The sequence below is a fragment of the Rhamphochromis sp. 'chilingali' genome, assembly GCF_963969265.1.
Source record: "Rhamphochromis sp. 'chilingali' genome assembly, chromosome: 22".
NCBI lineage: Eukaryota > Metazoa > Chordata > Actinopteri > Cichliformes > Cichlidae > Rhamphochromis > Rhamphochromis sp. 'chilingali'.
The window spans coordinates 28,855,758-28,879,156 of record NC_137950.1 but is presented as its reverse complement, the minus strand read 5'-3'; the positions used below and the strand labels follow the sequence as shown (position 1 = coordinate 28,879,156).

Here is a 23,399-nt window from a genome sequence, read left to right as displayed (position 1 = left end):
ACACCGTCCCGAGATGCTTCATGCCAGCTTGTCCTTTCAAACTGTGTTTCTCACACATTTTGAATATTTCATGGGGACAGTTTATAGTCTGGAAACAGAAAATTAGTTAAAAACTGAAATATGAGTCTCGATCGTGCCGTGTGTGTCTGAACTGTTTGGTCACTAAAATGCAGAAACTATTTAACGCATTAAAACCTGGACCTCAGCAAGTTTCAGCTGCATGTTTAGTTAAGACACACACACACACACACACACACACACACACACACACACACACACACACACACACACACACACACACACACACACATATTCACTCTTGTGGTCAAATAAGTACATAACTCACTGCAGAGTACACACACATACACACACTCTGTGAAGCCTGGTGTGGAAACATTAAAATCACTCACTTTATCACAATTGTGGGCAAAAGTCACAGCTCTCACTTTCACCCTCTCTCTCAGATTTATGTGTCACCACCTTCATTCCAACACACACACTCAGTGCACACACACATACACACACACCCATCGCTGATCGGACTCTGAGTGGGTTTCCTTGGCTTCCTCCTGCATCGATAAGTCTGCAGCTGCTGGAGAGGTCTGACTCAGCAGTGAGTCGAGTCTGATGAAACTGGGGTTTCATTATCATAAATGTGTTTCATAAACATGAACTGAAACACAGCCTGCGTTTCAGCACCTCCAGCGCTGTCGCCTGCAGAGAACCCAAAGATCTGTTTGTCTCGCAGAGTATCAAACACTGGCATGCATTAATCAGATTATGTCACGTATGATGTCAGAGAAATGCTTTTCATTGAGCGTTCAGAGATTCGGGACAATTGATTGTTTCCGTAACGAAGCTTCAACCCAGCTGTGACGTAGCAGCTGTCCTCTGCACAGATGTTACTGCTGCAGTTTCTGAGAAGGAAGCAAAGTTCCTGACAAATCTCGTAGAGAGCTGAGAAATGTGTTTTTTGATGGAGCTTATGTGATACGAGAACTCAGAGAGCAAACATCTGTAACTGTATCTGTTCATTTCTGCTGGTTTCACAGTGTAATTTATAAGATTTATAGCTGGTTGAAGAGAGATTACAGGAAATGTTTAAAAGAACCAAACAACATACAAACAGCCTCTGCGTTTAACCAAAGTCCTTCCACACCAAAGTCTTGCCACTTAGCAGATACCTTGAAATCCTGCCAGGAGCTTAACTGGGCAGCTAATTTTACATTCACTTAAATTTCAGCGGTCACAGGACACAAAGAGGTATTTATAGACTCAGCAGCAAAATCTGAAACCCTGCTTACAAAAAAGTGCTGAATTTGCTCTGAGTTTTAAGAAAGCTTATTTGTTCCCTTGCAAGGATCACTTCTGCCACAATCTCTGCAAATCCACAGATTTCAGTTCATGGTTTTCTTGATTCTCTCTCTCATAATGGATCTGTTCTTAAAAAGAGCAGCAAAACAACAGTTTTCTTGCACATGTCTGCAAAACAAATGCTGCTGGTTCATTTGGACAATTCGAGCAGGCAAACATTTCAATCACAGTGCTGATCTCTCTCTGTTTTGCTGGAAAAATCAATCACTGTTGCATTAACTGACTGCAGGTCAATGATAAAGGGCTCCCAGCAGCAGCGCCTAATGCAGTATAAAACTACAAAACAAAAACGCACACAGAGGAATGAGAAGAGGAATTATAAAGCATCCGTACACTTTGTTTTAGCGCTGGAGTTTATAACAACTATCTGTATTCTTTTGCCCATAAAAACAGTTGTCATCCACACTTATATTAGTACTACTTCATACATGTATTTTTCTTTTAAAAACAAACAAACAAATAAATAAATAAATGAAATCATTTTCTGGAGATTTTTGAATAAACTTTTAGATTCGTTAAGTACTTCTAAGTTGAACTAAAAAAAATCGAACCGTTCACCTCACTTTATTTATAAACTCCAGTTCACAACAGTTGTGTAATATTGTGTAAAACACTTGATTATCAGACAGAAGAGCCCAACATTTGCATGATCCCCTTCCAACAGCTCTTGGCGATGGTGGAGAGGAAGAACTCCCTTCTAAAGGGAAAAGACTTCCAGCAGGACCCAGGCTCAGGCAGGGGCAGCCTTCGAGCCAATGATTTGAATGTAAAGAGAGAAGAAGATTTGACAGCAAAATTTATTTAAAGCACCAAAAGTCGGCAGTGTGCAGGCCGAGTATGTGATGCAATCTGTTTTTATATTGTTTAAAATACTTCATAAACCTTTTATGAACCCTTAAATCAGTGGCAGCATGTTTCATAGGCTGGTCACATCATAGCTGCACAGCTCTGAAATCAGATCCGTGGAGTTAAATGTGCAGCATTTGAAACACAATTCAATGTCATTTTTCTAAATATGTGTGTGCACAGCTTCAGTCACATACACCTCCACCTCCTCCTCCCTAACAGACGTCACTCAGGCCCACCAATAGCCTCCTGTGTTTATCCTGCAGCTTTTATAAACCGGCGCGGGGAGCGAAGCGCCACACTGCTTAAGCCAGTCCTCCGGTGAAGGTTCCCTGAGCTCCACGCTGCCCCAGAGCACACTTTAAGACTCTTACAGCAGAACTCCGTGTAAAAGTTAACTGCAGGTCTGAGTTTCTGTCGGACTGTCCCATCATGAGTCTCCGGTTTGTCCTGTGCGTAATGGCCCTGTTCGCCTCCTCTAGCCTGGTGGCCGAGGCGCTGAGAGCCAAACGCCTCGCCATCGGCTGCCCGGAGAAGTGCGACAAGTCTCAGTGCGCTCCCATCCACGCGGACTGCCTGGCCGGCGACGTGCTGGACCGCTGCGACTGCTGCCCGGTGTGCGCGTCCGGCGAGGGCGAGCAGTGCGGCGGCACCGGAGACCGCGATTGCGCCGAGGGGATGGAGTGCGTGGTGAGTGACGGCGTGGAGGTGTCGGCCACTGTCCGGCGGAGAGGAAGCGCCGGCGTGTGCGTGTGCAAAAGCTCCGAACCCGTGTGCGGCAGCGACGGCGTCTCGTACCGGAACATCTGCGAGCTGAAGCGCGTCAGCAACCGGGCCATGAAGCTGCAGCAGCCGCCGGTGATCTTCATCCAGAGGGGAACCTGCGGGAAAGGTACGTGTGAGTGCGTGCGCGCGTGCACGAGAGAGATTATAGCTTAAGAAGAAAGAAAAGGTGAAGCAGGACTGTGGAAGTTTAAGTGCGCACACACAAAGCCTGAAATACGGCAGCAATGTGTGTGTGTGTGTGTGCGTGCGTGCATTCATTTCTTTGTGGGGACCAAAAATTGGAAGTTTACTGTACTTGTGAGGACCAAAATCCTGGTCCCCACAAGTTTCAAGACGGTTTTGAGACTCAAAATGTGGTTTTAGTGTCAGGGTTACAATTGGGTCATGGTGAGGGTTAAGCAGTCATTATTAATGGTTAGGGTAAGGGGCTAGGGAAAGCAATATGTCAATGAAATGTCCCCACAAGAAACGAATACCCGACGTGTGTGTGTGTGTGTGTGTGTGTGTGTGTGTGTGTGTGTGTGTGTGTGTGTGTGTGTGTGTTGGCTCTGAACTTGTATGACCTCAGCAGGAGTCTGAGACTGAACTCTCGCCCAGCAGAAAATCATCAGACGAGCATCCAGAATGAACCCAAATCGCGTGAAGAATGCATCCTTAGATCTCAGACAGACTGGAGTTAACCCTGAATCTGCGTCTCCTCCCAGCATATAGCAGCACACAACCATAACCTCCAACATATAGTGTCTGATTAATCTGGTGGCCTGTGGTCTAGTAAACATCAGGTTTGGTCTCCAGCTACCTCGTAGTAGTTTTTCACATAGAAAGTAGAAGTAAAGCAGCAGAAGACTGTCACGTTTAAAAGCTGCAGTCACACAAACTGTACCATTAATGATCTCCCGATAAATAATTTGACTTGTGACGTCACCTTTCAGCATATTTCCAGCGTGACCCCCCCCCCCCCCCCCCCCCACAAACACACACACACACACACACACACACACACATACACACATACACATGCTTCACTACATTTCGCTGTTTATACAGCTTAGAGATAACAAGGTAATTAGTGATTTCTCCCAGAAGACAATCGTGTTAACTAAACCTAAATGTCTGCGGTGGTACAACAGGAAGTGTTTTGGAGGTTTATGGGAAAAAAAGCACTTTTGTTAGACGTCTATAGATAAAATCACAGTCAGTATATAAAAGATGGAAAGATGGATGTGGCCACTACAATGTCACCCACATTGTTCTGGCTGCTTGAGATTCTTTTTGAACATTTGAGTAAGAGATAAAATGCTTTCATTTAACTCTCAGTATCCTTAGTCCTTAAGCTTAGCCCCTACGCCTGAGAAGCAGAAGTCACAAGGCAAACTTGTTTGTAGTGAAGAGAAAGGCGCGCTGCCATATCGTAGCCTCTTCCTATCTGCTAGGCCTGACCTATCCTGATTGGAGTCACTGAGCTGGACCGCTCCACCGTGTTTGAGTCTTGCTGTGTGCTACAGCCCATCCGAGTTTGTGTCACCCTGTTGCACCTGTACAGTTTATGAAAACAAGCTAATCTAACTGGTAGCTGATAACTTCTGCCCTCTTGTTCATATTCAGCCAATTCTTTCTTGCAGGAAGCCAAAACATTTAAAAGTGCGCCTTCAAAGTCAGGTCCAAAACCAATGGGTGATGTGAAGCTGGCCATCTTTTACTTACAGGCTGTGGTGCTTTGACACCAATGAAAACCTCTTAGTGACGAATGAGGCTCTGAGTTTTTGTAGCTGCATGTAACAACAACAGACAGTTTAACTGCATTATAGTAAGTTAAAGCATTTATCTGACATCTGTCATAGCAAACTGCTCTCTCATTACATCTGCACCCTTCTCTCTTTCTCTTTACATCTGCTGATTGGCCCAAAACGCTGACATGGAACATGTTTCCACTAGGGGTGCAACGATATTCATATCAATATTGAACCGTTCGATACAGTGCTTTCGGTTCGGTTGTATCGAACAATACAACATTTGTAATTTATTTTATCAACTTTCCTTCTGACGATGCTGTCTGTGTTGAGCGCTCAGTGAATCTGTGTTCGACTACTCCGCCTAGGCTGCACTGTCGAGCGCAGATCCACTGAGTGCTCAACACAGACAGCATAGTCAGGAGGAAGAGAGCAGGGCAAGCTAGCAAGACAGAAGTTAAGCTCTCCTTGCAACATGGACCTCCCCCACTCTCAGATCTGGCGTTTGGAATTATTTTAGTTTTCATGTGACGTATGACCCTGAAGGTAAGCGAGTCATGGACTAAAGTAAAACAGTATGTTGGATGTGCCATGCAATGCTCAATTACATTGGTGGGAACTAGTGTGTTAGCGCAGTTAGCTCGTTAACGTGTTGGCTGTCTAGCCCCATGCACGGAGCTAGACAGCGATCGTGGGGCAATCGTGGCTCAAGAGTTGGGAGTTCGCCTTGTAATCAGAAGGTTGCCGGTTCGAGCCCCGGCTCGGACAGTCTCAGTCGTTGGGTCCTTGGGCAAGACACTTCACCCGTTGCCTACTGGTGGTGGTCAGAGGGCCCGGTGGCGCCAGTGTCCGGCAGCCTCGCCTCTGTCAGTGCGCCCCAGGGTGGCTGTGGCTACAATGTAGCTTGCCATCACCAGTGTGTGAATGTGTGCGTGAATGGGTGGATGACTGGATGTGTAAAGCGCTTTGGGGTCCTTAGGGACTAGTAAAGCGCTATACAAATACAGGCCATTTACAGGGCGATCGGCGGTAGCTCGTTAACGGAGATTTGCCGTGTTGTGGCGTTAAGGTCATTTCAACGAGATTAACCTGAAAGCACTAGTGGGAACACAACGAATATGACTGCACATTTACACCGACATCATCCTAGTGCAAAGACAAAAACAACAAGCATGCTACTAACTTTAGCCGAGTCATTTAGACAGCACGTGATTCTCCTTATGCTGCTGAGAATATAGCCCAGAAGAAGCGGATAGTATAGCTTTTATTTTGGAAAGAGACATTTCTCTGTAATAAACTCTCTTTTCCAAAGATGAGTGATTCCTCAATCAGATACAGGGCTTGCAATATCGCTAGCCCGACGTCCTGGAGCTAGCGATTTTTTTCAGTCGGGCTACCAAAATCTTTCTCTTCCCTGCCCGTCGGGCTATTGTAGGAAAAATATATGTCAATGCTTTTGCATTCTTTCAGAAATGTAGCTGGGTAATTATGTCATTGGCATCGGTGAGCCACTGTCAATATGTGACATATTGAAATCGCGTTTGAATTTGCGCTTGTTTTTTTGCTTTCACTTTGCAATCGTGCGAACTGTGTATAGAGAGCGACAGCACTGATCTGTGAGTGATGATAATTTGTGCACCAATTCCTCTGACATCGTCTTATTAATCGTTAGCTTACTATGCAAACATGACAAGTGAAATCTCCCGCAGCTTAAACATGTGAGAGGTTGATCGCGCAGAGAATCGCTGAGCTTATGTGAGTGAGTGTGTAAAAGCATTTCAGTTCTGCTGAGCCAAATAAGACAGGTCAGGGTGAAGAAGTGACAGCCAAAGAAAAGCTTACCATAAAACGGAGAAGTTATGACAAATCAGACTATAAGGCAAAAAGAAAGTGCAGCTTTATGGTTTCATGGACAAAATAATTTCTGTGGCTGCAATATGACGAGCTAAATAACCAGGGCTGCACATAAGTGGTCCGCAGGTGCGCATTCGCTGTCAAAATAAAAAACACGCGCAAGGGTTAGGGTTAAATTTAAAAACTGTACTTTTGAGTTAAAATATATATTTATAATTTTAATAAATGACAAATTAAAAAGGCATGAACATTTTTTTGTATCGAAAAAATATCGAACCGTGACACCAAAGTATCGAACCGAACCGTGAATTTTGTGTATCGTTGCACCCCTAGTTTCCACCCATAAACCTGCCTCCCTCCTTCTCTCGCAGGCTAATGTTATCTTAACGAGGCCATAATTTCTTGAAATTAGGCCAGGAAGTCCTGAGTGACTGCCCTGTGCTATGAAAACAAATAGGTTGTCCTGTGAGACTCAAAGAGTCATGAAAGGATTTTAAGAAGTGAAGCCACACAACCTTCAAAGCTACAGCTGTAAATACAGCAGTTTGCTGATGCAGTTTGATTCAGATTGTGTGGGGTGGACTTTCTCAAGCAAGGTCAGTGTCAGCCTCCTCCTCCTCCTGCGTCTTCTTTTCCTTTTTTCCTTTTATCCATCTAATGTCTTTCTCCCGTTCCCTTCCTTCACCTCTTCCCTTCCCAATCACTTCTCTGACCTATTTCACTGAGAGGGATGTCCAAACCTCTAAAACGCCTCTTTGCATTTGATTTGATTTGAACTTGAGTTTAGGGAAAAAATCTGGACGATGCCACAATGAGTCTGTGGTGATTCATCTCTTGGAGCTGATTGGCCAATTGTATAACTTCCTAAACAGACACAGATCTAGGTCACACAGATATTTAACCCAGATTTGAGGGGATCAAAATGTATTTCTCCCTTTTTTGTCTTTGACTGCTTCCATGTGCAGACTTGCGGGCTGTTTGCAAGATTGACAGGCTTGGATACAGAGTCAACAAAACACAGTCGCTTGGTGATTCAGCTCCTTCTTTCAGGAGCTGGAGGGCTCACTGCCTGAAAACCAGGCTACTGTTTGATGTTTGAGAACAGCACATGTAGCTCCGTAAAAAATAAACCCACAAAAATACTAAAAGCGTGTTACTGGAACAGGTTAAAAATAGTTTGGTACAGCTATTAAAAGCATCCATATGTTTCATTTTCATAGTGTCAGAGACAAATCTTGCTCTTATATAAAATCAATAGCCAATAAATAAGCATTAATTACAGTTTTTAATTAAGTTACATGGACATCATGCTTTACAAACTATGTGAGAATAGCAAACAGTCTCTCTTTAAATATGTCCTGACTTTGTCACACTCAGAATTAGAGGTGCAGAAGAAGAACATTTCTATCTCTACAAGTACAGTATGCAAAAATGAACCTCTAAAGCTCATTACTGTACCTCAAGGTAATCATCTGTACCTTTCTGAGGGGAAAAACATCACATATCTGCACTTTTAAGGAGCAGTGTCAGTAGATATCTTTGCTCAGCCAAATAATTTTTAAGTTCTGGCAAGTTTCATTCTGCACTTGTCTTCAATATCAGCAGCGCAGTGGGTCAGCGGCAAACACTGTCTCCTCATAGACCATCTTTGTTCTCTCTGCACCTGCTGGGATCTTTCCAGCTGCTCTGGTTTTTTCGCAGCTTGACTCAAATTTACTTACAAAACACATTTAAAGACAACTCACTTTGACCAAAAGATAGAATGAGTCAAGAAAAAACACAATAGATAAGAAATGACTAAAATAATTGTTAGTAGCTGCTAAACATAGATGGTTGTGGGCATCACATGTTTAAGGCTGGTTCCTAAGAACAGGTCCATGCATATCTGCTTTAAAGACACTCAAGGTCATCTTCATGTGCACTTCTGGATTGTTTTCAGTGGCACTTCTATGGATCGCCCACTACATTTCCCCTGAGTGTTCTCCAAAGGACAGCTCAGGACTATACAGCAGAAGTCCACTCTGATCATCTGACCCCGGGGAACAAATTCATGGTGCACACTGCTGGTCGTGGCTGGAGACCCAGCTGTCGGCACACTGCCGCGAGCAGTGGTATCACTGCAGAGGCTGGGTTGGCTTAAATGAACAACAACAGCCATATCCATTTAAACTCTGTCATCATTTGTGAGCAGAAACTGAAGTGAAAGCTCTCCTTGTCGGACCAATCGGGGTCGCTGACATGTGAGCATTGGTTGTTTACAGTGTGCCGGCTTCAGCGACGCTCACTGCGCCAGTGTGGACATGGCCTCTGTTGACCTCACGGCGTGCAGTGCTGTTACCGACACCTGCAGTGCGTTTCTTTGCACATCTGACTGACTCCATTCAGTTCACTTCAAAGCTGCAGCAGCTGGCAAACCGCTAATCTGCAGCCAAACAGCCGACCAGCCAAACCCACATCAGCACATACTGACGGTCAGCTGCAGCAGAGGCTCAGGAAAAGTCATCACAGACTCAGACTGACTCAAGCCTGGACTGGACTGATGTGAGAATGTGACAGCCTCAGACCTGAGTTGTGTCCAAGTGCGTGTATCCATAAACAGCTTCACAATAGTCTTTCTTCTTCTTTAACACTTTTTATGGCACATCTGCAGCAATCTGGACCTAGCATCGCACCTTCATTGTTTTAAGCACACATTGTACCTTTATCACGTTTTAAGACCACATTCCATCAAACAGTCTTGTTGCCTCTGGTTGAGATTAAGTGTTTTTTTGATCAGCCAAGCTCCTTTTAAAAGGGATCTTTGTTTTTTAAGTGCCCACCATGTTAGCATTAGCCAACCTCTGATAGATGATGCAGTCGGGCTGAGGGCTGTTGACATCCTCAATCCAGCTAAAGCCTAAAGCTTAGGGGTGGCTTTCACCATAGTTTGTGCTGACAGCATTTCTTCTTTTCTTAAAAAAATTGGGATTTGTGTGGATTTTTTGGGGACTGGTTCACACAAGAAAGTGATCTGTTTCCACTCTGTTTTCTTTGCCATGAGTCAACATCTTTAATGTGTCCATTCATTGCTTTTTGCACAGCTGCAGTAAAAATTGTTTGCCTGAAAAAAGTTACATCTTCATGTGGCTGTCAGTGTTTCCTTCCCTCCTTTGTTCTCTTTCCTTCCCTCGTTAGTGTCTGATTGAGTTCACCTGTCCCTAATTGCCCTTCTCTTGGTGTTTGCATTTCATCAAAATGGCTCCACAAGTTTTAGTACCTCCCAACAAAAACTCGAGAGGAGAAACATGAGGACAGAGCAGTGGAGGCAGCAGCAGACTAACAATATAAAAGCCACACTTAGAGTCTCATTTTAAAGTAATGCCATTTAAATGCACAATAAACTGTTTCATTATGGCCGACTACCAGTGTAGAGGCTCATTTACAAATACAGTCTATTTTCTATCTATTTTGAGGTCAAAGGACAAGTTGTTTCTTGTCTTTTTTCCAAGTGAAAGCAGCGTTATCAGCAGAGCTGGTATGAACTGCAGCGAGGTGATCGCTATGAAGAATGAGGTCGGGATTCTTCATGATTCATGGAGATAAAATCTGCAGACATCTGAAATATGTGGAGGGAGTCAGCTGAGATATGATACAGTATGATCCTGAGATCAGTGACCCTGAGGACAAACAGAGATATGCCTTCACTGTCGCTCTGCTCTGTCTCGTGTAGATCTTTCCAACGGTTTGCTCAAAAGGAACTCGGGTCTGTTCACACAGCTGCTAGATGGTGGGAATGTGACGCTTCAAAGGCCCCGATTAACATCAAGGAGGTTAATGGTGGAGAAATTGATCACTTATTGGAGCAAACCACAACTAAACACCAATAAAGATGAATCACCACCTAAAAAAAGAAAAAAGTATTGTGAAAGTCTCATTTAACTTGATCACACAGCCCGCAGCCCACCACATGGTGGGGGGAAGTGGCCTATTACAAAGATGGTGCCACAAGTTAAAGAAAGCACTTGAAATCAAACATCTCTTCTGAGAGAAACCTGGAGCACTTAAAAAGAGCCGGAGACAACAAGAAGATCCTTTTTTTAACTTCAGTGGTCAAAAACTACACGTATGGATTTACCAAAGTGGATCAAAACAGCTTTACAAAAACCACCCATCCATCCATCCATCCATCCATCCATCCATCCACCCATCCATCCATCCATCCATCCATCCACCCACCCATTAAACCCTCCATCCATCCACCCGTCCGTCTGTCGATCCATCCATCCACCCACCCATCCATACATCCATCCACTCATTAATCCATCCATCCATCCACCCGTCCGTCTGTTCATCCATCCATCCATCCATCCAGCCATCCATCCATCCTTCCATCCATCCATCCATCCACTCATTAATCCATCCACCCATTAAGACCTCCATCCACCCATCCATCTGTCGATCCATCCATCCATCCATCCATCCACTCATTAATCCATCCATCCACCCATTAAACCCTCCATCCATCCATCCACCCATTAAGCCATCCATCCACCCATTAAGCCCTCCATCCATCCATCCACCCATCCATCTGTCGATCAATCAATCCATCCATCCATCCATCCATCCATCCATCCACTCATTAATCCATCCATCCACCCATTAAGCCCTCCATCCATCCATCCACCCATTAAGCCCTCCATCCATCCATCCACCCATCCATCTGTCGATCAATCAATCCATCCATCCATCCATCCATCCATCCATCCATCCACCCATTAAGCCCTCCATCCATCCATCCATCCATCCATCCATCCATCCATCCACTCATTAATCCATCCACCCATTAAGACCTCCATCCACCCATCCATCTGTCGATCCATCCATCCATCCATCCATCCACTCATTAATCCATCCATCCACCCATTAAGCCCTCCATCCATCCATCCACCCATTAAGCCCTCCATCCATCCATCCACCCATCCATCTGTCGATCAATCAATCCATCCATCCATCCATCCATCCATCCATCCATCCACCCATTAAGCCCTCCATCCATCCATCCATCCATCCATCCATCCATCCATCCACTCATTAATCCATCCACCCATTAAGACCTCCATCCACCCATCCATCCATCCACCCATTAAGCCCTCCATCCATCCATCCATCCATCCATCCATCCACCCATTAAGCCCTCCATCCATCCATCCATCCATCCACCCATTAAGCCCTCCATCCACCCATCCATCTGTCGATCAATCCATCCATCCATCCATCCATCCATCCATCCATCCATCCACCCATTAAGGATTACTGTGTGTGTGTGTGTGTGTGTGTGTGTGTGTGTGTGTGTGTGTGTGTGTGTGTGTGTGTGTGTGTGTGTGTGTGTGTGTGTGTGTGTTACGATACAGTGACATGGTGTTTTACTCCCTTCAGGTCAGCAGAACCCCGACAGTCTTCGCTACAAGTACAACTTCATCGCTGATGTGGTGGAGAAGATCGCGCCTGCTGTCGTTCATATTGAACTGTATCGCAAGTAAGAGTGATCCAGACATCTGTAAACCTTTAAAATATGGATGGGAGCCTTTATAAAGTTCTTAATTGTCGGTTTAAGCAACGCATTGCCTCAGTGGTTGCTTGCCAGGATTTTTTCCAGGAGTTAGTTTCTTTGGCCAACGAAAAAACGCTGGGTTAACCCGGCCTGTTGTTACCGGGACAATCTCAGAGAGCAGAATTTTCTTTTTCTGGTTAAATCAATCAAAACAATCATAATGTGTTGAGTTCTTCAGGTTTTTAACTACCAGTTCTTTTCTAGAATGATCAGCATTTGTTTGGTTTTGGTAGATTCGCCACTTTTAGTCACAGTGAAATGTGATGTGAGGTTCGTGGATGCTGTCTTAATGATTTTAATGATCCTTGGACCTTTCTCAGATCATCCAATAAGCACAGTTGAATGGATTGGAGTACATTGTTCGCTGATGTTTATGTTCCAGAAACAATAAATTGAGACATTGTTGGGTCCTCTCACTGAGTCAAAGATCATTTTATTTTACAGCCAAATATCTTAAAACTAATGACACGTGTTTGTTTCTTTCCATGCTGAAGAGTAAATGTTAAAGCTACAAGCAGAACTTTAGACTTGGTTTTTCTTAAATACAGTTTAAAATACCTCTTTACACCCTTACATCAAAGCCTGCTCTTTAGTGATCGATCCATCAATTGACCATGTCCACTTGATGTTGTTTGAGATCAGAAGTCAGAGCCAAGCCTTTCGTCTCTCCCTCTCTCTTCTCAGGATGATGTTTTCCAAGCGGGAGGTTCCCGTAGCCAGCGGCTCCGGGTTCGTTGTATCAGAGGACGGACTCATCGTTACCAATGCCCATGTGGTGGCCAACAAGCACAGAGTGAAGGTACGCAAACTGTTGGAAACGTCTTCACAACATCCTATTTCACTAGCCATTATGTTAAAAATGTATAGCAATGTGTTCACATCAAAATAGCTTTTGATGAAAACTAACTGGACTCACTTAAGCTACAATCCTTATCTTGTAAGATGCAGTGGCTGCACAACCTGCCATATAGTCAGGACCAATAGAGAGTAGCATCAGTGACAACATATGAGACTAAAAAAGTCAAAAACAGCATGGAAAGAACAAGCTGGGGTTGGGTGGGTTGCAAATAAGCTTGCAGACCTGCAGGCAGAATTGTGTAGCTTCATTTCGGTTGGATATGTAGGTTTGTGGATAATGGCCTGAAATCCGTCTGTGCTGGTTTAAACATCATCATCATGAGACAAGGTGGATGCTGTGGATGCATGGACTGTAAATAAAAGATGGAAGTAGCTTTTGATTCTACTGTACTAAGTGAAGCCAGTGTGAAACTGTCGTAAAGCTGTATTCTTCTTATGGGCAATTTCTTTGGCTGTAAACGATTTATAGTCTCTGGCCATTATTTTCTCGTCCTATTGAACACAACCTAATACATTTCTGTAAGTTAATCCTGTTTAATGTGGTGCCACATGGGCATGCAGGATCCCCCGGTGTCAGAGTCAGCTCCTCGGTCATCATCTGGTTACAACAAGCAACGACGCTGATGGCCGAAAATACTCACCGCTTTAAAAACAGGACTTTGTTAACAAACTGGCAACATCCTGGTGGCCTCGTCCATCTTTTATTTACAGTTTATGACCATTTTGGATCAGGACATTGAGTTCTGATCAGATCTTTTAATTTCCTCCAGGTGGAGCTGAAGAGCGGAGCCACATATGATGCCAAGATCAAAGACATCGACGAGAAGGCAGACATCGCTCTGATCAAGATCGATACACCGGTAAGCAGGCAGACGCTTGGAGAGCGAGGACGCCCCTATTTCATTTTCTTTTTGTTCTTTTTTCATCTTCACGTCAGCTCCATCTCAAAAGTTCGCAGTTGTTGGAGCAGAGAAAGCGATCCGAGCGAGTTAGCTGGAAAATTTACTTTTGCATCTTCATTTTTCCACCTTTTTTTCTTTTGTGTATTTCTGTATTTTCTGTTTTAAAATTTAAGATAGAGTTTCTCATAATCCCTCGTTTCTTCTCACCTCTTTGCTTTCTTTCATCTCACTCGCTTTTATTTTGCAAAGCAAGCTGTTGAATTTGTGCATTTATACCCTGTTGTGAAGCATGCTTTTTGTGAACATTTATCTGAACTTCTGCCTTTGATTTTGGCTCCGAAAGATCATTCTGGGGCAAAATAAAGTGATGAGTCATGAGAGTGGGTGTGAGTGGGGCAAGTGGAGACAAACGGAGCGATTTGGTTTGGAGCGACTTTGAGTTTTTGCTTCCTCACACTCTTTGTTTTTTTCTCTGGGATGACCGGGCAGCCAGATTCAAGCCAGGAAGAGAGGTTTTTACTGACATTTATGTAATGGGACGACAGTTTTAGAATGAAAGGGTGGGTGCGTCCCATTATGTCCAGACAGTCAGAGCTGCTACATCCTGTGCAGAAGTCTGTCCTCACACGTCAAATTCATGTATTAAAACCTTTTATGTGAAGTTTCAGATTTAATACCAAAGTGAAAACAGGACAGATGCATCTGTGTGCAGTCTGTGTTTAAAGACAGGTAGTTAAAGTCATTCATCATTAAAGCAAATGATGTCCAGCTGTACTGAGTTGCATAAAGCAAACAGAGTGTTTTATGCAACTGTGATCTGGACTGCTTTCATAAGACTGGAAACCAGAAGAAAAAAAAGCCATAAAATGCAGATACCACAAGACTCTGAGTCTGCGCACACAGGAGTTATAAAAGAATTTCTGTAGCAGTTCTAGGAGCTCCGAAAATGTGAGAAAACAGGAAATGAATTGAAGGAAATGAAGTCCAGCTGTACTTATGAAAGCAAACAGGGCGCGTTATACAAGCTCTGAGCCACACGCTGTTTTCACAATATCAAAAACACAGACTCCACGTGTTTATGCATTTGGAGATTAAATTATTATTGCACTACTAATCACCAATACCAAAGAAGAAAAGTCCACAGTAACATAAGAAACACACACCAACATAAGGAAGTTCATATTCAGGCTTTAAACCAAAACCCCCAGTTTGTGATAACGGTATCACAACATCACTTATTAAAGTCTCTGCTAAGCCGCTGAGCACACTCACACGAAAAGGGACGTTTCACACGTCACATGACACCTGCTGCCTGCTCTAACCAGAGACCTGATCACAGCTGTGTTGGATTAAGGACACATCTAAAACGTGCAGGACACCGTCCCCAAGCCTGGAGTTGCCGACCCCTGCCTTATCAGGTGAGGATGGTAACATGGTGAAATTTTTTTCCAAAGAACAAAAAAAACCACAACGCTTTTGCAAATAAGACGAGGTTCTTAAACATTTTGAGCTGGAGTTAATTAATTTTATCACGTGTGCTGTGTGGTGCTGTTTATTTCTAACACACTGGGAGCTCAGAAACTTTAAACATTAAAGCTTAATGCCCGACAGCCTGATAAAGGAGATAAACAGCACTAAACAGACACTGTGATTGAGAGTATACAGCAGGGTCCCCAATCCCGGTCCGCGGGAGATCTAAAACCTGCAGGGCCGGTGTCCCTGCAGGTTTTAGATCTCACCCTGGGTCAACACACCTGAATCACATGATTAGTTCTTTAACAGGCCTCTGGAGAACTTCAAGACATGTTGAGAAGGTAATTTATCCATTTAAATCAGCTGTGATGGATCAAGGACACACCTAAAACCTGCAGGGACACCGGCCCTCGTGGACTGGGATTGGGGACCCCTGGTATACAGTATATACACACTGAGGTCTAACTGACAATTAGACACAGGTGAAGACAATCAAGAGGAAGCCAAAGACGACAAGATTGTTGCAAAACCCTGGAATGGGACTTTACATCCTCAGGCCGTGGGTTTGAAATCACTTGTAGAGCTGAAACAATGTGAACCATTCCATCGACTTCTTTCTTGTAGTCAAAGCAAATCAATCTGCATGTAAAGTCCAAAACAAACTCTGGCACACGGTCTCTGCTCTGTGGTCTGTTAGACGTTTAGACCTCCAAAGGTCAGGTGCGTGCAGGAAGTTTCAGGAAGCTTTAAACACGAGTACGACTGGGACCCTGAAACTGATGGTGCAGCTGACTTTACGATGAGCGAACAGGAAGTGCAGAAACTGCAAACTCATTTCCAGATTTGAGGGCTGCTGAATGTGACACGATTTAGAGCTTAACCACGAAATTTCGTGAAATTAAGCAGGGTAGTGTAAAGCCTTATGAGTACTCAGAGGTTTCACCAGTTTATTCTGGCGTTTCAGCTTTGCAGCTTTCAGAGTGAGACATGATTGGACTTTATTCCCAGAAAAAAGCCTGAATCCAGTTACGTGTTCCAGTTCTTCACACTTACGTGATAAAGCTCCGCACAGAGACACCATCGCCGTAGGATGTGACGTCACGTTTTGCCCGTCAGAAGGAGACGGTGGTGGTTTCAAGTGGCGTGTTTGGCCGTCGGCGGGGTGTGTGTCTCTGTGTGCGCACTCTGTGTGAAGATGCACAAACTCACGGGGTTTAGGAACATCACATAATTTGCAGCACTGTTTCAGCAAAGGTGACTAGAAGCACGTGTGTGTATTCATGTCTTTGTGGGGACCAAAATCCTGGTCCCAACAAGTTTGAAGGCATTTTTGAGATGTGGTTTTAGTGACAGGGTTACAATTAAGTTATGGTGAGGTTTAGGGTAATGGGCTAGGGAAAGCATTATGTGAATCAGATGTTCCCTGTGTGTGTGTGATTCGGGTAGTGAGTGGTCGTGTCTTTGAGCGAGCGGGGTTCGTGTCCAGTGAAGCAGTGAGCTGGAAATGAACATCAGAGGCTTTATCAGCTTGTTTTTACTGATAAATCTGATCAGAAAAATATCGAGTAGCGTGCAGAAGAATCCAGAAACGTTCAGGTTTCAGCTCAGTGGAGACAGATTTGCATTTGAATCTTAAGTTTATATAGTTTTATAAGAATCTGTGTTGCCTCTCAGGTATGCATCATGGAAGCATGTGCAGACAGGAGCTACTGGGTGTTGTTTTTAATGAAGCCTCGCGGTGATATTCCACCTCAGTCCAACACTGATCATTTTCCCTGACACGTGCCCACAAGCAGCTTACGGAAAATGATCAGCTTTAACAGTCCAGGACGTCTGAAGGTCGAAGGCAGATTTGATCTGTTCTGTTAATAACACGGCACCAACAGCGCCACTGTAAACACTCCAAGCTTAGCATATAAGATACATCAGATGAAGTGGTGATAATAAGGAGTTAATGTGAGAGAGGGAGAGAGATCATTTTAGGGTTACAGAGATCTGCCGGAATTCTGCTGACACCATTGCTTCATGTCATTAATTACGAGGTTTGAATTCTCTGGTGTTATTTTTCCTTCACAGGCTTTATCCCCTCGGTGAATTCCTCAAAAAGTTGGCAAATCTCTGCTCTGTTTGTTTAATTCAACAGTTGAAAGGTCTGTCTGTGCCCTGCATGAAAGACAAGAGAGAGTGAGAGATGAGAGGAGCGAGAGACAAAAGGAGAACACAAGGAAAAGATGATGTTTTATTTGTTTTACATGTTCGTGAGATGTCAGGGCGCTGAGACAAACTGGGTCAAACTGCTCCATATTTATACTTCAGCTACACTTTTCATACTGTGACATGTTGTATTAACCTTTATCAGAGTAAGAGGCAGGGTGGTCTCAGTCAGGAGCGGTCTTACAAAGGACTTCTTCCTGCCCACCATCACCATGCGCTGCTGATCGGGGCTCGTCTAATTGTTGGGCTTCTCTAATGTTGGAAGGTCTTTACTTATTTAAATTCTCTGGTCCATTTCTTCATACACAACAACAATAGTTTTCTTAACAGGGACTGATTCTGCTCATGTCCAGCTTACTTTTGCTCATGACTCCACTACAGTAGCTTTGCATGATTCACAGTTTGAAATAATCCTTCTTTATCTAGCAGCCGCTCATTTGTATTCTGCTTATTTTAGATGTCTTTGACTTCAGTCCACTTTCCTCTGATTGGTTGCCCCTCATAAGCAGAAAGTTTGAACAGCTGGTGGGTGGGACTGATGTGCCTGAGATGACCATGTTTGCCAACAGTAGAAAAACTGTGAAGTTTAGTCAAAGGAGCTTGCAAAGAAAAGCGTCTGGACTTCTTTAAGTTGCTTGAAGACGTTTCACCTCTCATCCGAGAAGCTTCTTCAGTTCTAAGGTCAAATGGTGGGGAGTCCCAGATTTAAACCTAGTGGGAGTTTCCCCCCCACAGAGGGACAAAAGGACCCCCTGATGGGGGTCCAGGGGGTCTGAGAACCTTCACAGACATATGTGAAGTTTAGTGTTTTGAGGAGTTTGAACTTCTGGGTTACAGGAATTACTTTTGGAAACTTTGTCCATCCACCACTGTTGCAGAAGATTTCCGTCATTTCTGACAGAAAATGAGGAAAAACAGAGCAGATCCTCCTCAAAGACTGAGCAACACACGAAAAGCAGAGGAAGCAGTGACGGATAATGAAAAGGAGAGGGCTGATGATGACAGCAGAGGATTAAAGGGATGAACCGAACCGCTGCTGTCTTGCTTGTTGTGGTTCGTCTCGCTCTCCGCTGTGTCGCTGTCTCTTAAATTAATACCGACCCCGGCCCGTTGACTTTGTAATCTCAGCCCGGACAGCGCGCCGTCATCCTAAAAACCACAGAGGGGTGAACACGGTCATTTTCCTGGTGGGCGGAGCTCGGTGGGCGGTGCGTTGGATGGTGGCTTCAGATGTTTCGAGCTGTTTGTGGTTTAAAGGTCTGATTAGAACAGCTGAACGAATCCTTTCATAACCTGACTCACATTGTCTATGTCTGTATATGTTTGACAGCGAGTGCGTTAGCGTGTGTGTTTGTTTATGGGGACCTCATTGGAATAATGCCCACAGATTCCTGTTGGGATTCATTATTTTAGCATTCTGTTGTTTACGTTTTCAGGTATTTGGGTCGCCGGTTTAAATGCACGTTAGTTTCAAGCAACAAAGAAAAGGAAATAAGTGAACAACTACACTGAATTTTTCTGCTGCCACCTTGTGGTGTTCACTGCATTTTGCAGAGAGCTTTTACAAAATGTACCTTTAAAGCATAAATACTGAGAAGTTTAAATATCAGGTTGTGTTGAGAAATCCAGTCGTCACTTTGTTTATTCCTATTTCAGTCACGTCAGCTGTCGAGATGATCCCACACTGACGTCTGCTGTCAATCAGATCCTTTGACCACACTTTTCCAACTTTTCCATTAATTTTTGCAAGATCAGCTCCACTGGCTGAGATGCAAACAATGGCAGAGCTTCCTGTTTTACAGTTGGCTGTAGACACTGTTGTACCTCTCTCGTGGCCTCTGTGATGATTTGAACCAAAAACATCACATTTGGATTCATAACTGCATCAGACCCGTTCCCCATTTCTCCCTGTTTGCCTTCCTTGTGAATAGCTTCCTGACAGACGCCCCTCCCTGAGGTCACTCTGATCAGACTTCAGTGAACAGCAGATCGATCAGCGGGAGCTCCAGATGTGTCAGGTCTTTGCTGTTTTTTTCTTATTTCTTAACGTCGTGACATTCAGATACTGTTCATCTGCTGTACATTTTTCTTCCAGGCCTGACAATTCTTCTTTTGTCCTCACTCGTCCAGTTTAGTCAACTTTTTTTAAGAGCACGCTGCACCCTGTGCCAAGAAATGCTACATTTTTGGCTAATAGCACTTTGTGAATCACCTTCTTGGCACCCAAATACAACTTAACGGTGTTATGTCTGGCATTTTTCATAGATTCAACTAAAAAGAATGTGAAAAGGGTGTGCTCTTGCATTCATATGAAATGCATTCATACAAAAGCACAATAACAGTTTTACAATACAAATACTGTGAACATTAACAAATAATAGAGTAAAACAACATCTGTAACAGTGAATGATATTTTTACATGTGCTACTAAGAATTTTTTAATGATTTAAATAATTTGATTTGTGCAAAATTTGGTATTTTATAGAATTTATACACTTTTCAAGCTCATTTCAAGCACTGTGTGCCTTCACTGATCTGGGTGAGCAGGGAGACTGACATAAAGAACAGATTTCGATCTCACACTTGGCTTCTGTTTCAGGTTTCACTTTTTTTTTTGTTTCCTTACCTGCCAGCATCCACGGGCCCGGGCAGCAGTCATGTACAAATGTGTCGATCATACCTGTGCTTTCGGGCAAGCTTTCACTGCACGCCCGGTTTCTGCTCGAGCTGAGATGCCTCCACATCTGTCACATCTGCTTCCATCCTTTCTGTTTTTCATCTACCCTTCATTCCTTTCTGCCCTCCTTCTCACCTTGTCCCTCCTTCACTCTCTCCCTTCAGAGTTTTTCTGTGTCACTCTCTCGCTTACAAAACCTTAAGCAAAAGTGGGTCAGAGCCTTCAGGCTTGTTACTTAACGGAGGAAATTGGCAACACATGTGTCTGTCAGCAGCAAAACAAACCACACACACACACTTACAGAGAAACAGACATTTGTCATGCTTGGTGGAGTGTGGTGTTGATAAAAGTTGGGTCCGAACATCATGACTGCTTTATGTCTCAGTTTTTCTGTTCCACGTCATCCATGTGGGGCTGAAGTAGGTTAGTAGGACGGCGTGAAGTGGGCCAGCGGGCAGTTCACGGAGGGTTGGCCTCCAGACTGCTGCGGGCTGGAGCCAAAGGTTCTTAGGATTTTAAATGCATCGAAGAAGGTGGGAATTGAACACCGAGTCAATGAACAACATGAAGCTACACTGTCTTTAATAGCCAATTTTAAAGTTTGGATTTTTTATTCGTTATAAATCTATAAATATTTTTATAGGCAGAAAAATTATGTTTTCAGGTACCTTGTGACCCAGTGATGTCCCTCTTCTCCAGCAGAATATCGGCCTTGCAGTTTGATGGTGAGGTTTGGGTTGTTTTACGGTTAGATTTCGGCTCGGATGTGCTACAGGAGCACCACACAAGCACAAGAGGTCTCTGCTGTGATATTTGCAGAGGACAGCAGTTTGTCAGATAAGGTTAAACCCAGATTCCACTTGGCATCACCACAGTGCTGACATGCCTTCGCCTCAGAAGACAAATTCTCGGTAAAACCCGTGTTGAGCTTTAGGTGATATCAGCATATCTGAAAACCAACTGCATGCCTCTAGATAAGAATTATGTGCATGGAAGGAAGAGGAGTTCGCCCAGGAATGAAGCTTGTAGCGTCAGTCTGCAAGGCTGTATGGCTCTCCATATCAGATAAACTGTATATAAGAGGGATGTAGTCTCTAATGATGACCTTCATGTAAAAAATAAACTTTAAGGATGGAGAAGGTGAGAAGTTCAGGGGGGAAAATGCTCTGGGTGGTCAGTGTGAGTCAAGCAGTTGGAACTGGGTTCAAATCAGTCGTTCTTTTGGACATTAAGTCATCGCCTGTCGAGATCAGCCCAGCATCTCCTCTGGGGGAGTGTGAGCAGTGTTTGCAGCAGTGCGACTCTGTGCATGAGATGCCAACATTGTGTTGCAGTTTTTGAACAGCGAGTATACCAAAGATGGAAGGAGACCATCCTTTTTTGCCTTTTATGAATATGAAGAAATTCACAGTGTAAGGAGGCGGTGTCCCACGTATTAGTCTTGTATCCATCCATCCATCCATTTGCTTCCGCTTATCCTTTTCAGGGTCGCGGGGGGCGCTGGAGCCTATCCCAGCTGTCGTAGGGCGAGAGGCGGGGTACACCCTGGACAGGTCGCCAGTCTGTCGCAGGGCCAACACACAGGGACAAACAACCATTCACACTCACATTCACACCTAGTGACAATTTGGATTATCCAATTAACCTATCCCCACAAGCTGCATGTCTTTGGACGGTGGGAGGAAGCCGGAGTACCCGGAGGGAACCCACGCAAACACGGGGAGAACATGCAAACTCGTCTTGTAACATTAAGGTCAAACATCTAAGTGTCATTTTCCTTGTTTCATTGTGTTTTCCTCAATGAAACTTTAAGGTCCTGAACTTTAAGCTTCCCTGAGATGTTGTGATTTGGCACAATGGACATAAAAGTGAATTGAATATTTAGCCTTAGTGTGTGTGTGTGTGTGTGTGTGTGTGTGTGTGTGTGTGTGTGTGTGTGTGTGTGTGTGTGTGTGCGCTCAGTCTGAATGTTTCCTGGATTTAATGAAAAGACCAACAGAGGAGGAGGAGAGAGCGACACTGAGTAAGTCGGGGAGTAATAAGAATCTATTAAAGTGCATTTAAACAAATTATTACTCATAAAAGTCCAAACAGTTCACTTTCACTGGCAAAATAAACTTTGCATTTCCAGTAGGAGAAAGGTGCACTCAGCTTTTCTTTTGCTAAACTGCAGTAACGAGGATGGAAAAACTCAAATTTAGGAGCCAGCTAATCAGAAGTGCAACCTGCATCCAACTGGATTCATTTTCAGCCTCGATTCGCATCCCAGCAATTTGTTCGAACTCTAAAAATCACCTCACACTTGTGCTTTAATAACACAGCAGTGTGACTTAACTTTTTTGGCAGCCTGAGCTCGATCATATTATTTTATTATTTTTATTTTTTGCAGTTGTACATGTGGCAATAAAGCATCAGCCAGTAGTACTGCCGTATGTTGGTGGGAATCGATCGATATGATGGAAAATGATGTGGAAACTGTGCCGAGGAATAGAATATGGACACCAGCCTGCCTTTATGGAAGACAGTTTTAGCAGAACTTCATGTCACTCTTTAAAAGAAAGATTAAGATCAGGAACAGTGTGTTTCATGATTTAACACAAACTGAAGTGAAGTGTGTTTCATGATCAGCACCTTATAAAAGTGCTGTGTTTGTAGTGTTTTCAGCACATGCTCTCTGCCTCTGTGAAGCAACTCATTAATGTACAGGCAAATGAGTAGTGGTCCCAAAACTGAACCTTGTGGAACCCCCACGAGTACTGCTCCTATTACGTAACAACTGTCTGGAAATATTTAATATTTTCCTTTAAGACGACACTTTGCCTTTTCTGTTGGCCATCTTAATCAAAGTCCAGGTTTTGGGTTTTTTTTGGAGAGGTGAAGAAGCTTATTTCTTTCAAGAAAAATGGATGATGATGGTCAGTGGTGTTAGTGATGCTGAGGGTGAAGGTGGGGGCGTAGTCACTAAAAGCCAAACTAAGAGGTGTAGCTCCAAAGAGGAAAATCTAACTAAAGTTACTCCAGCAGGGGGCTGCATTTAAGCTGAAAAAATGTGCTGTTTTAAAATATGCTAAAGTTCTGTTTTTACTTCTAATATT

General features: G+C 43.8%; 1 protein-coding gene across 1 annotated transcript in view; it reads left to right on the top strand.

The window, feature by feature from the left end:
- Window positions 1-2,511: 2,511 nt before the first annotated feature.
- The window catches only part of htra1b (HtrA serine peptidase 1b), a 29,425-nt gene continuing 8,537 nt past the window's right edge, over window positions 2,512-23,399 (top strand). The window contains exons 1-4 of the mRNA XM_080873277.1: window positions 2,512-3,112; window positions 12,006-12,105; window positions 12,865-12,979; window positions 13,809-13,898. Of these exons, the coding sequence (XP_080729403.1) occupies window positions 2,653-3,112; window positions 12,006-12,105; window positions 12,865-12,979; window positions 13,809-13,898 (765 nt within the window). The 5' untranslated portion in view covers window positions 2,512-2,652. The remainder of the gene's footprint in view (window positions 3,113-12,005; window positions 12,106-12,864; window positions 12,980-13,808; window positions 13,899-23,399) is intronic.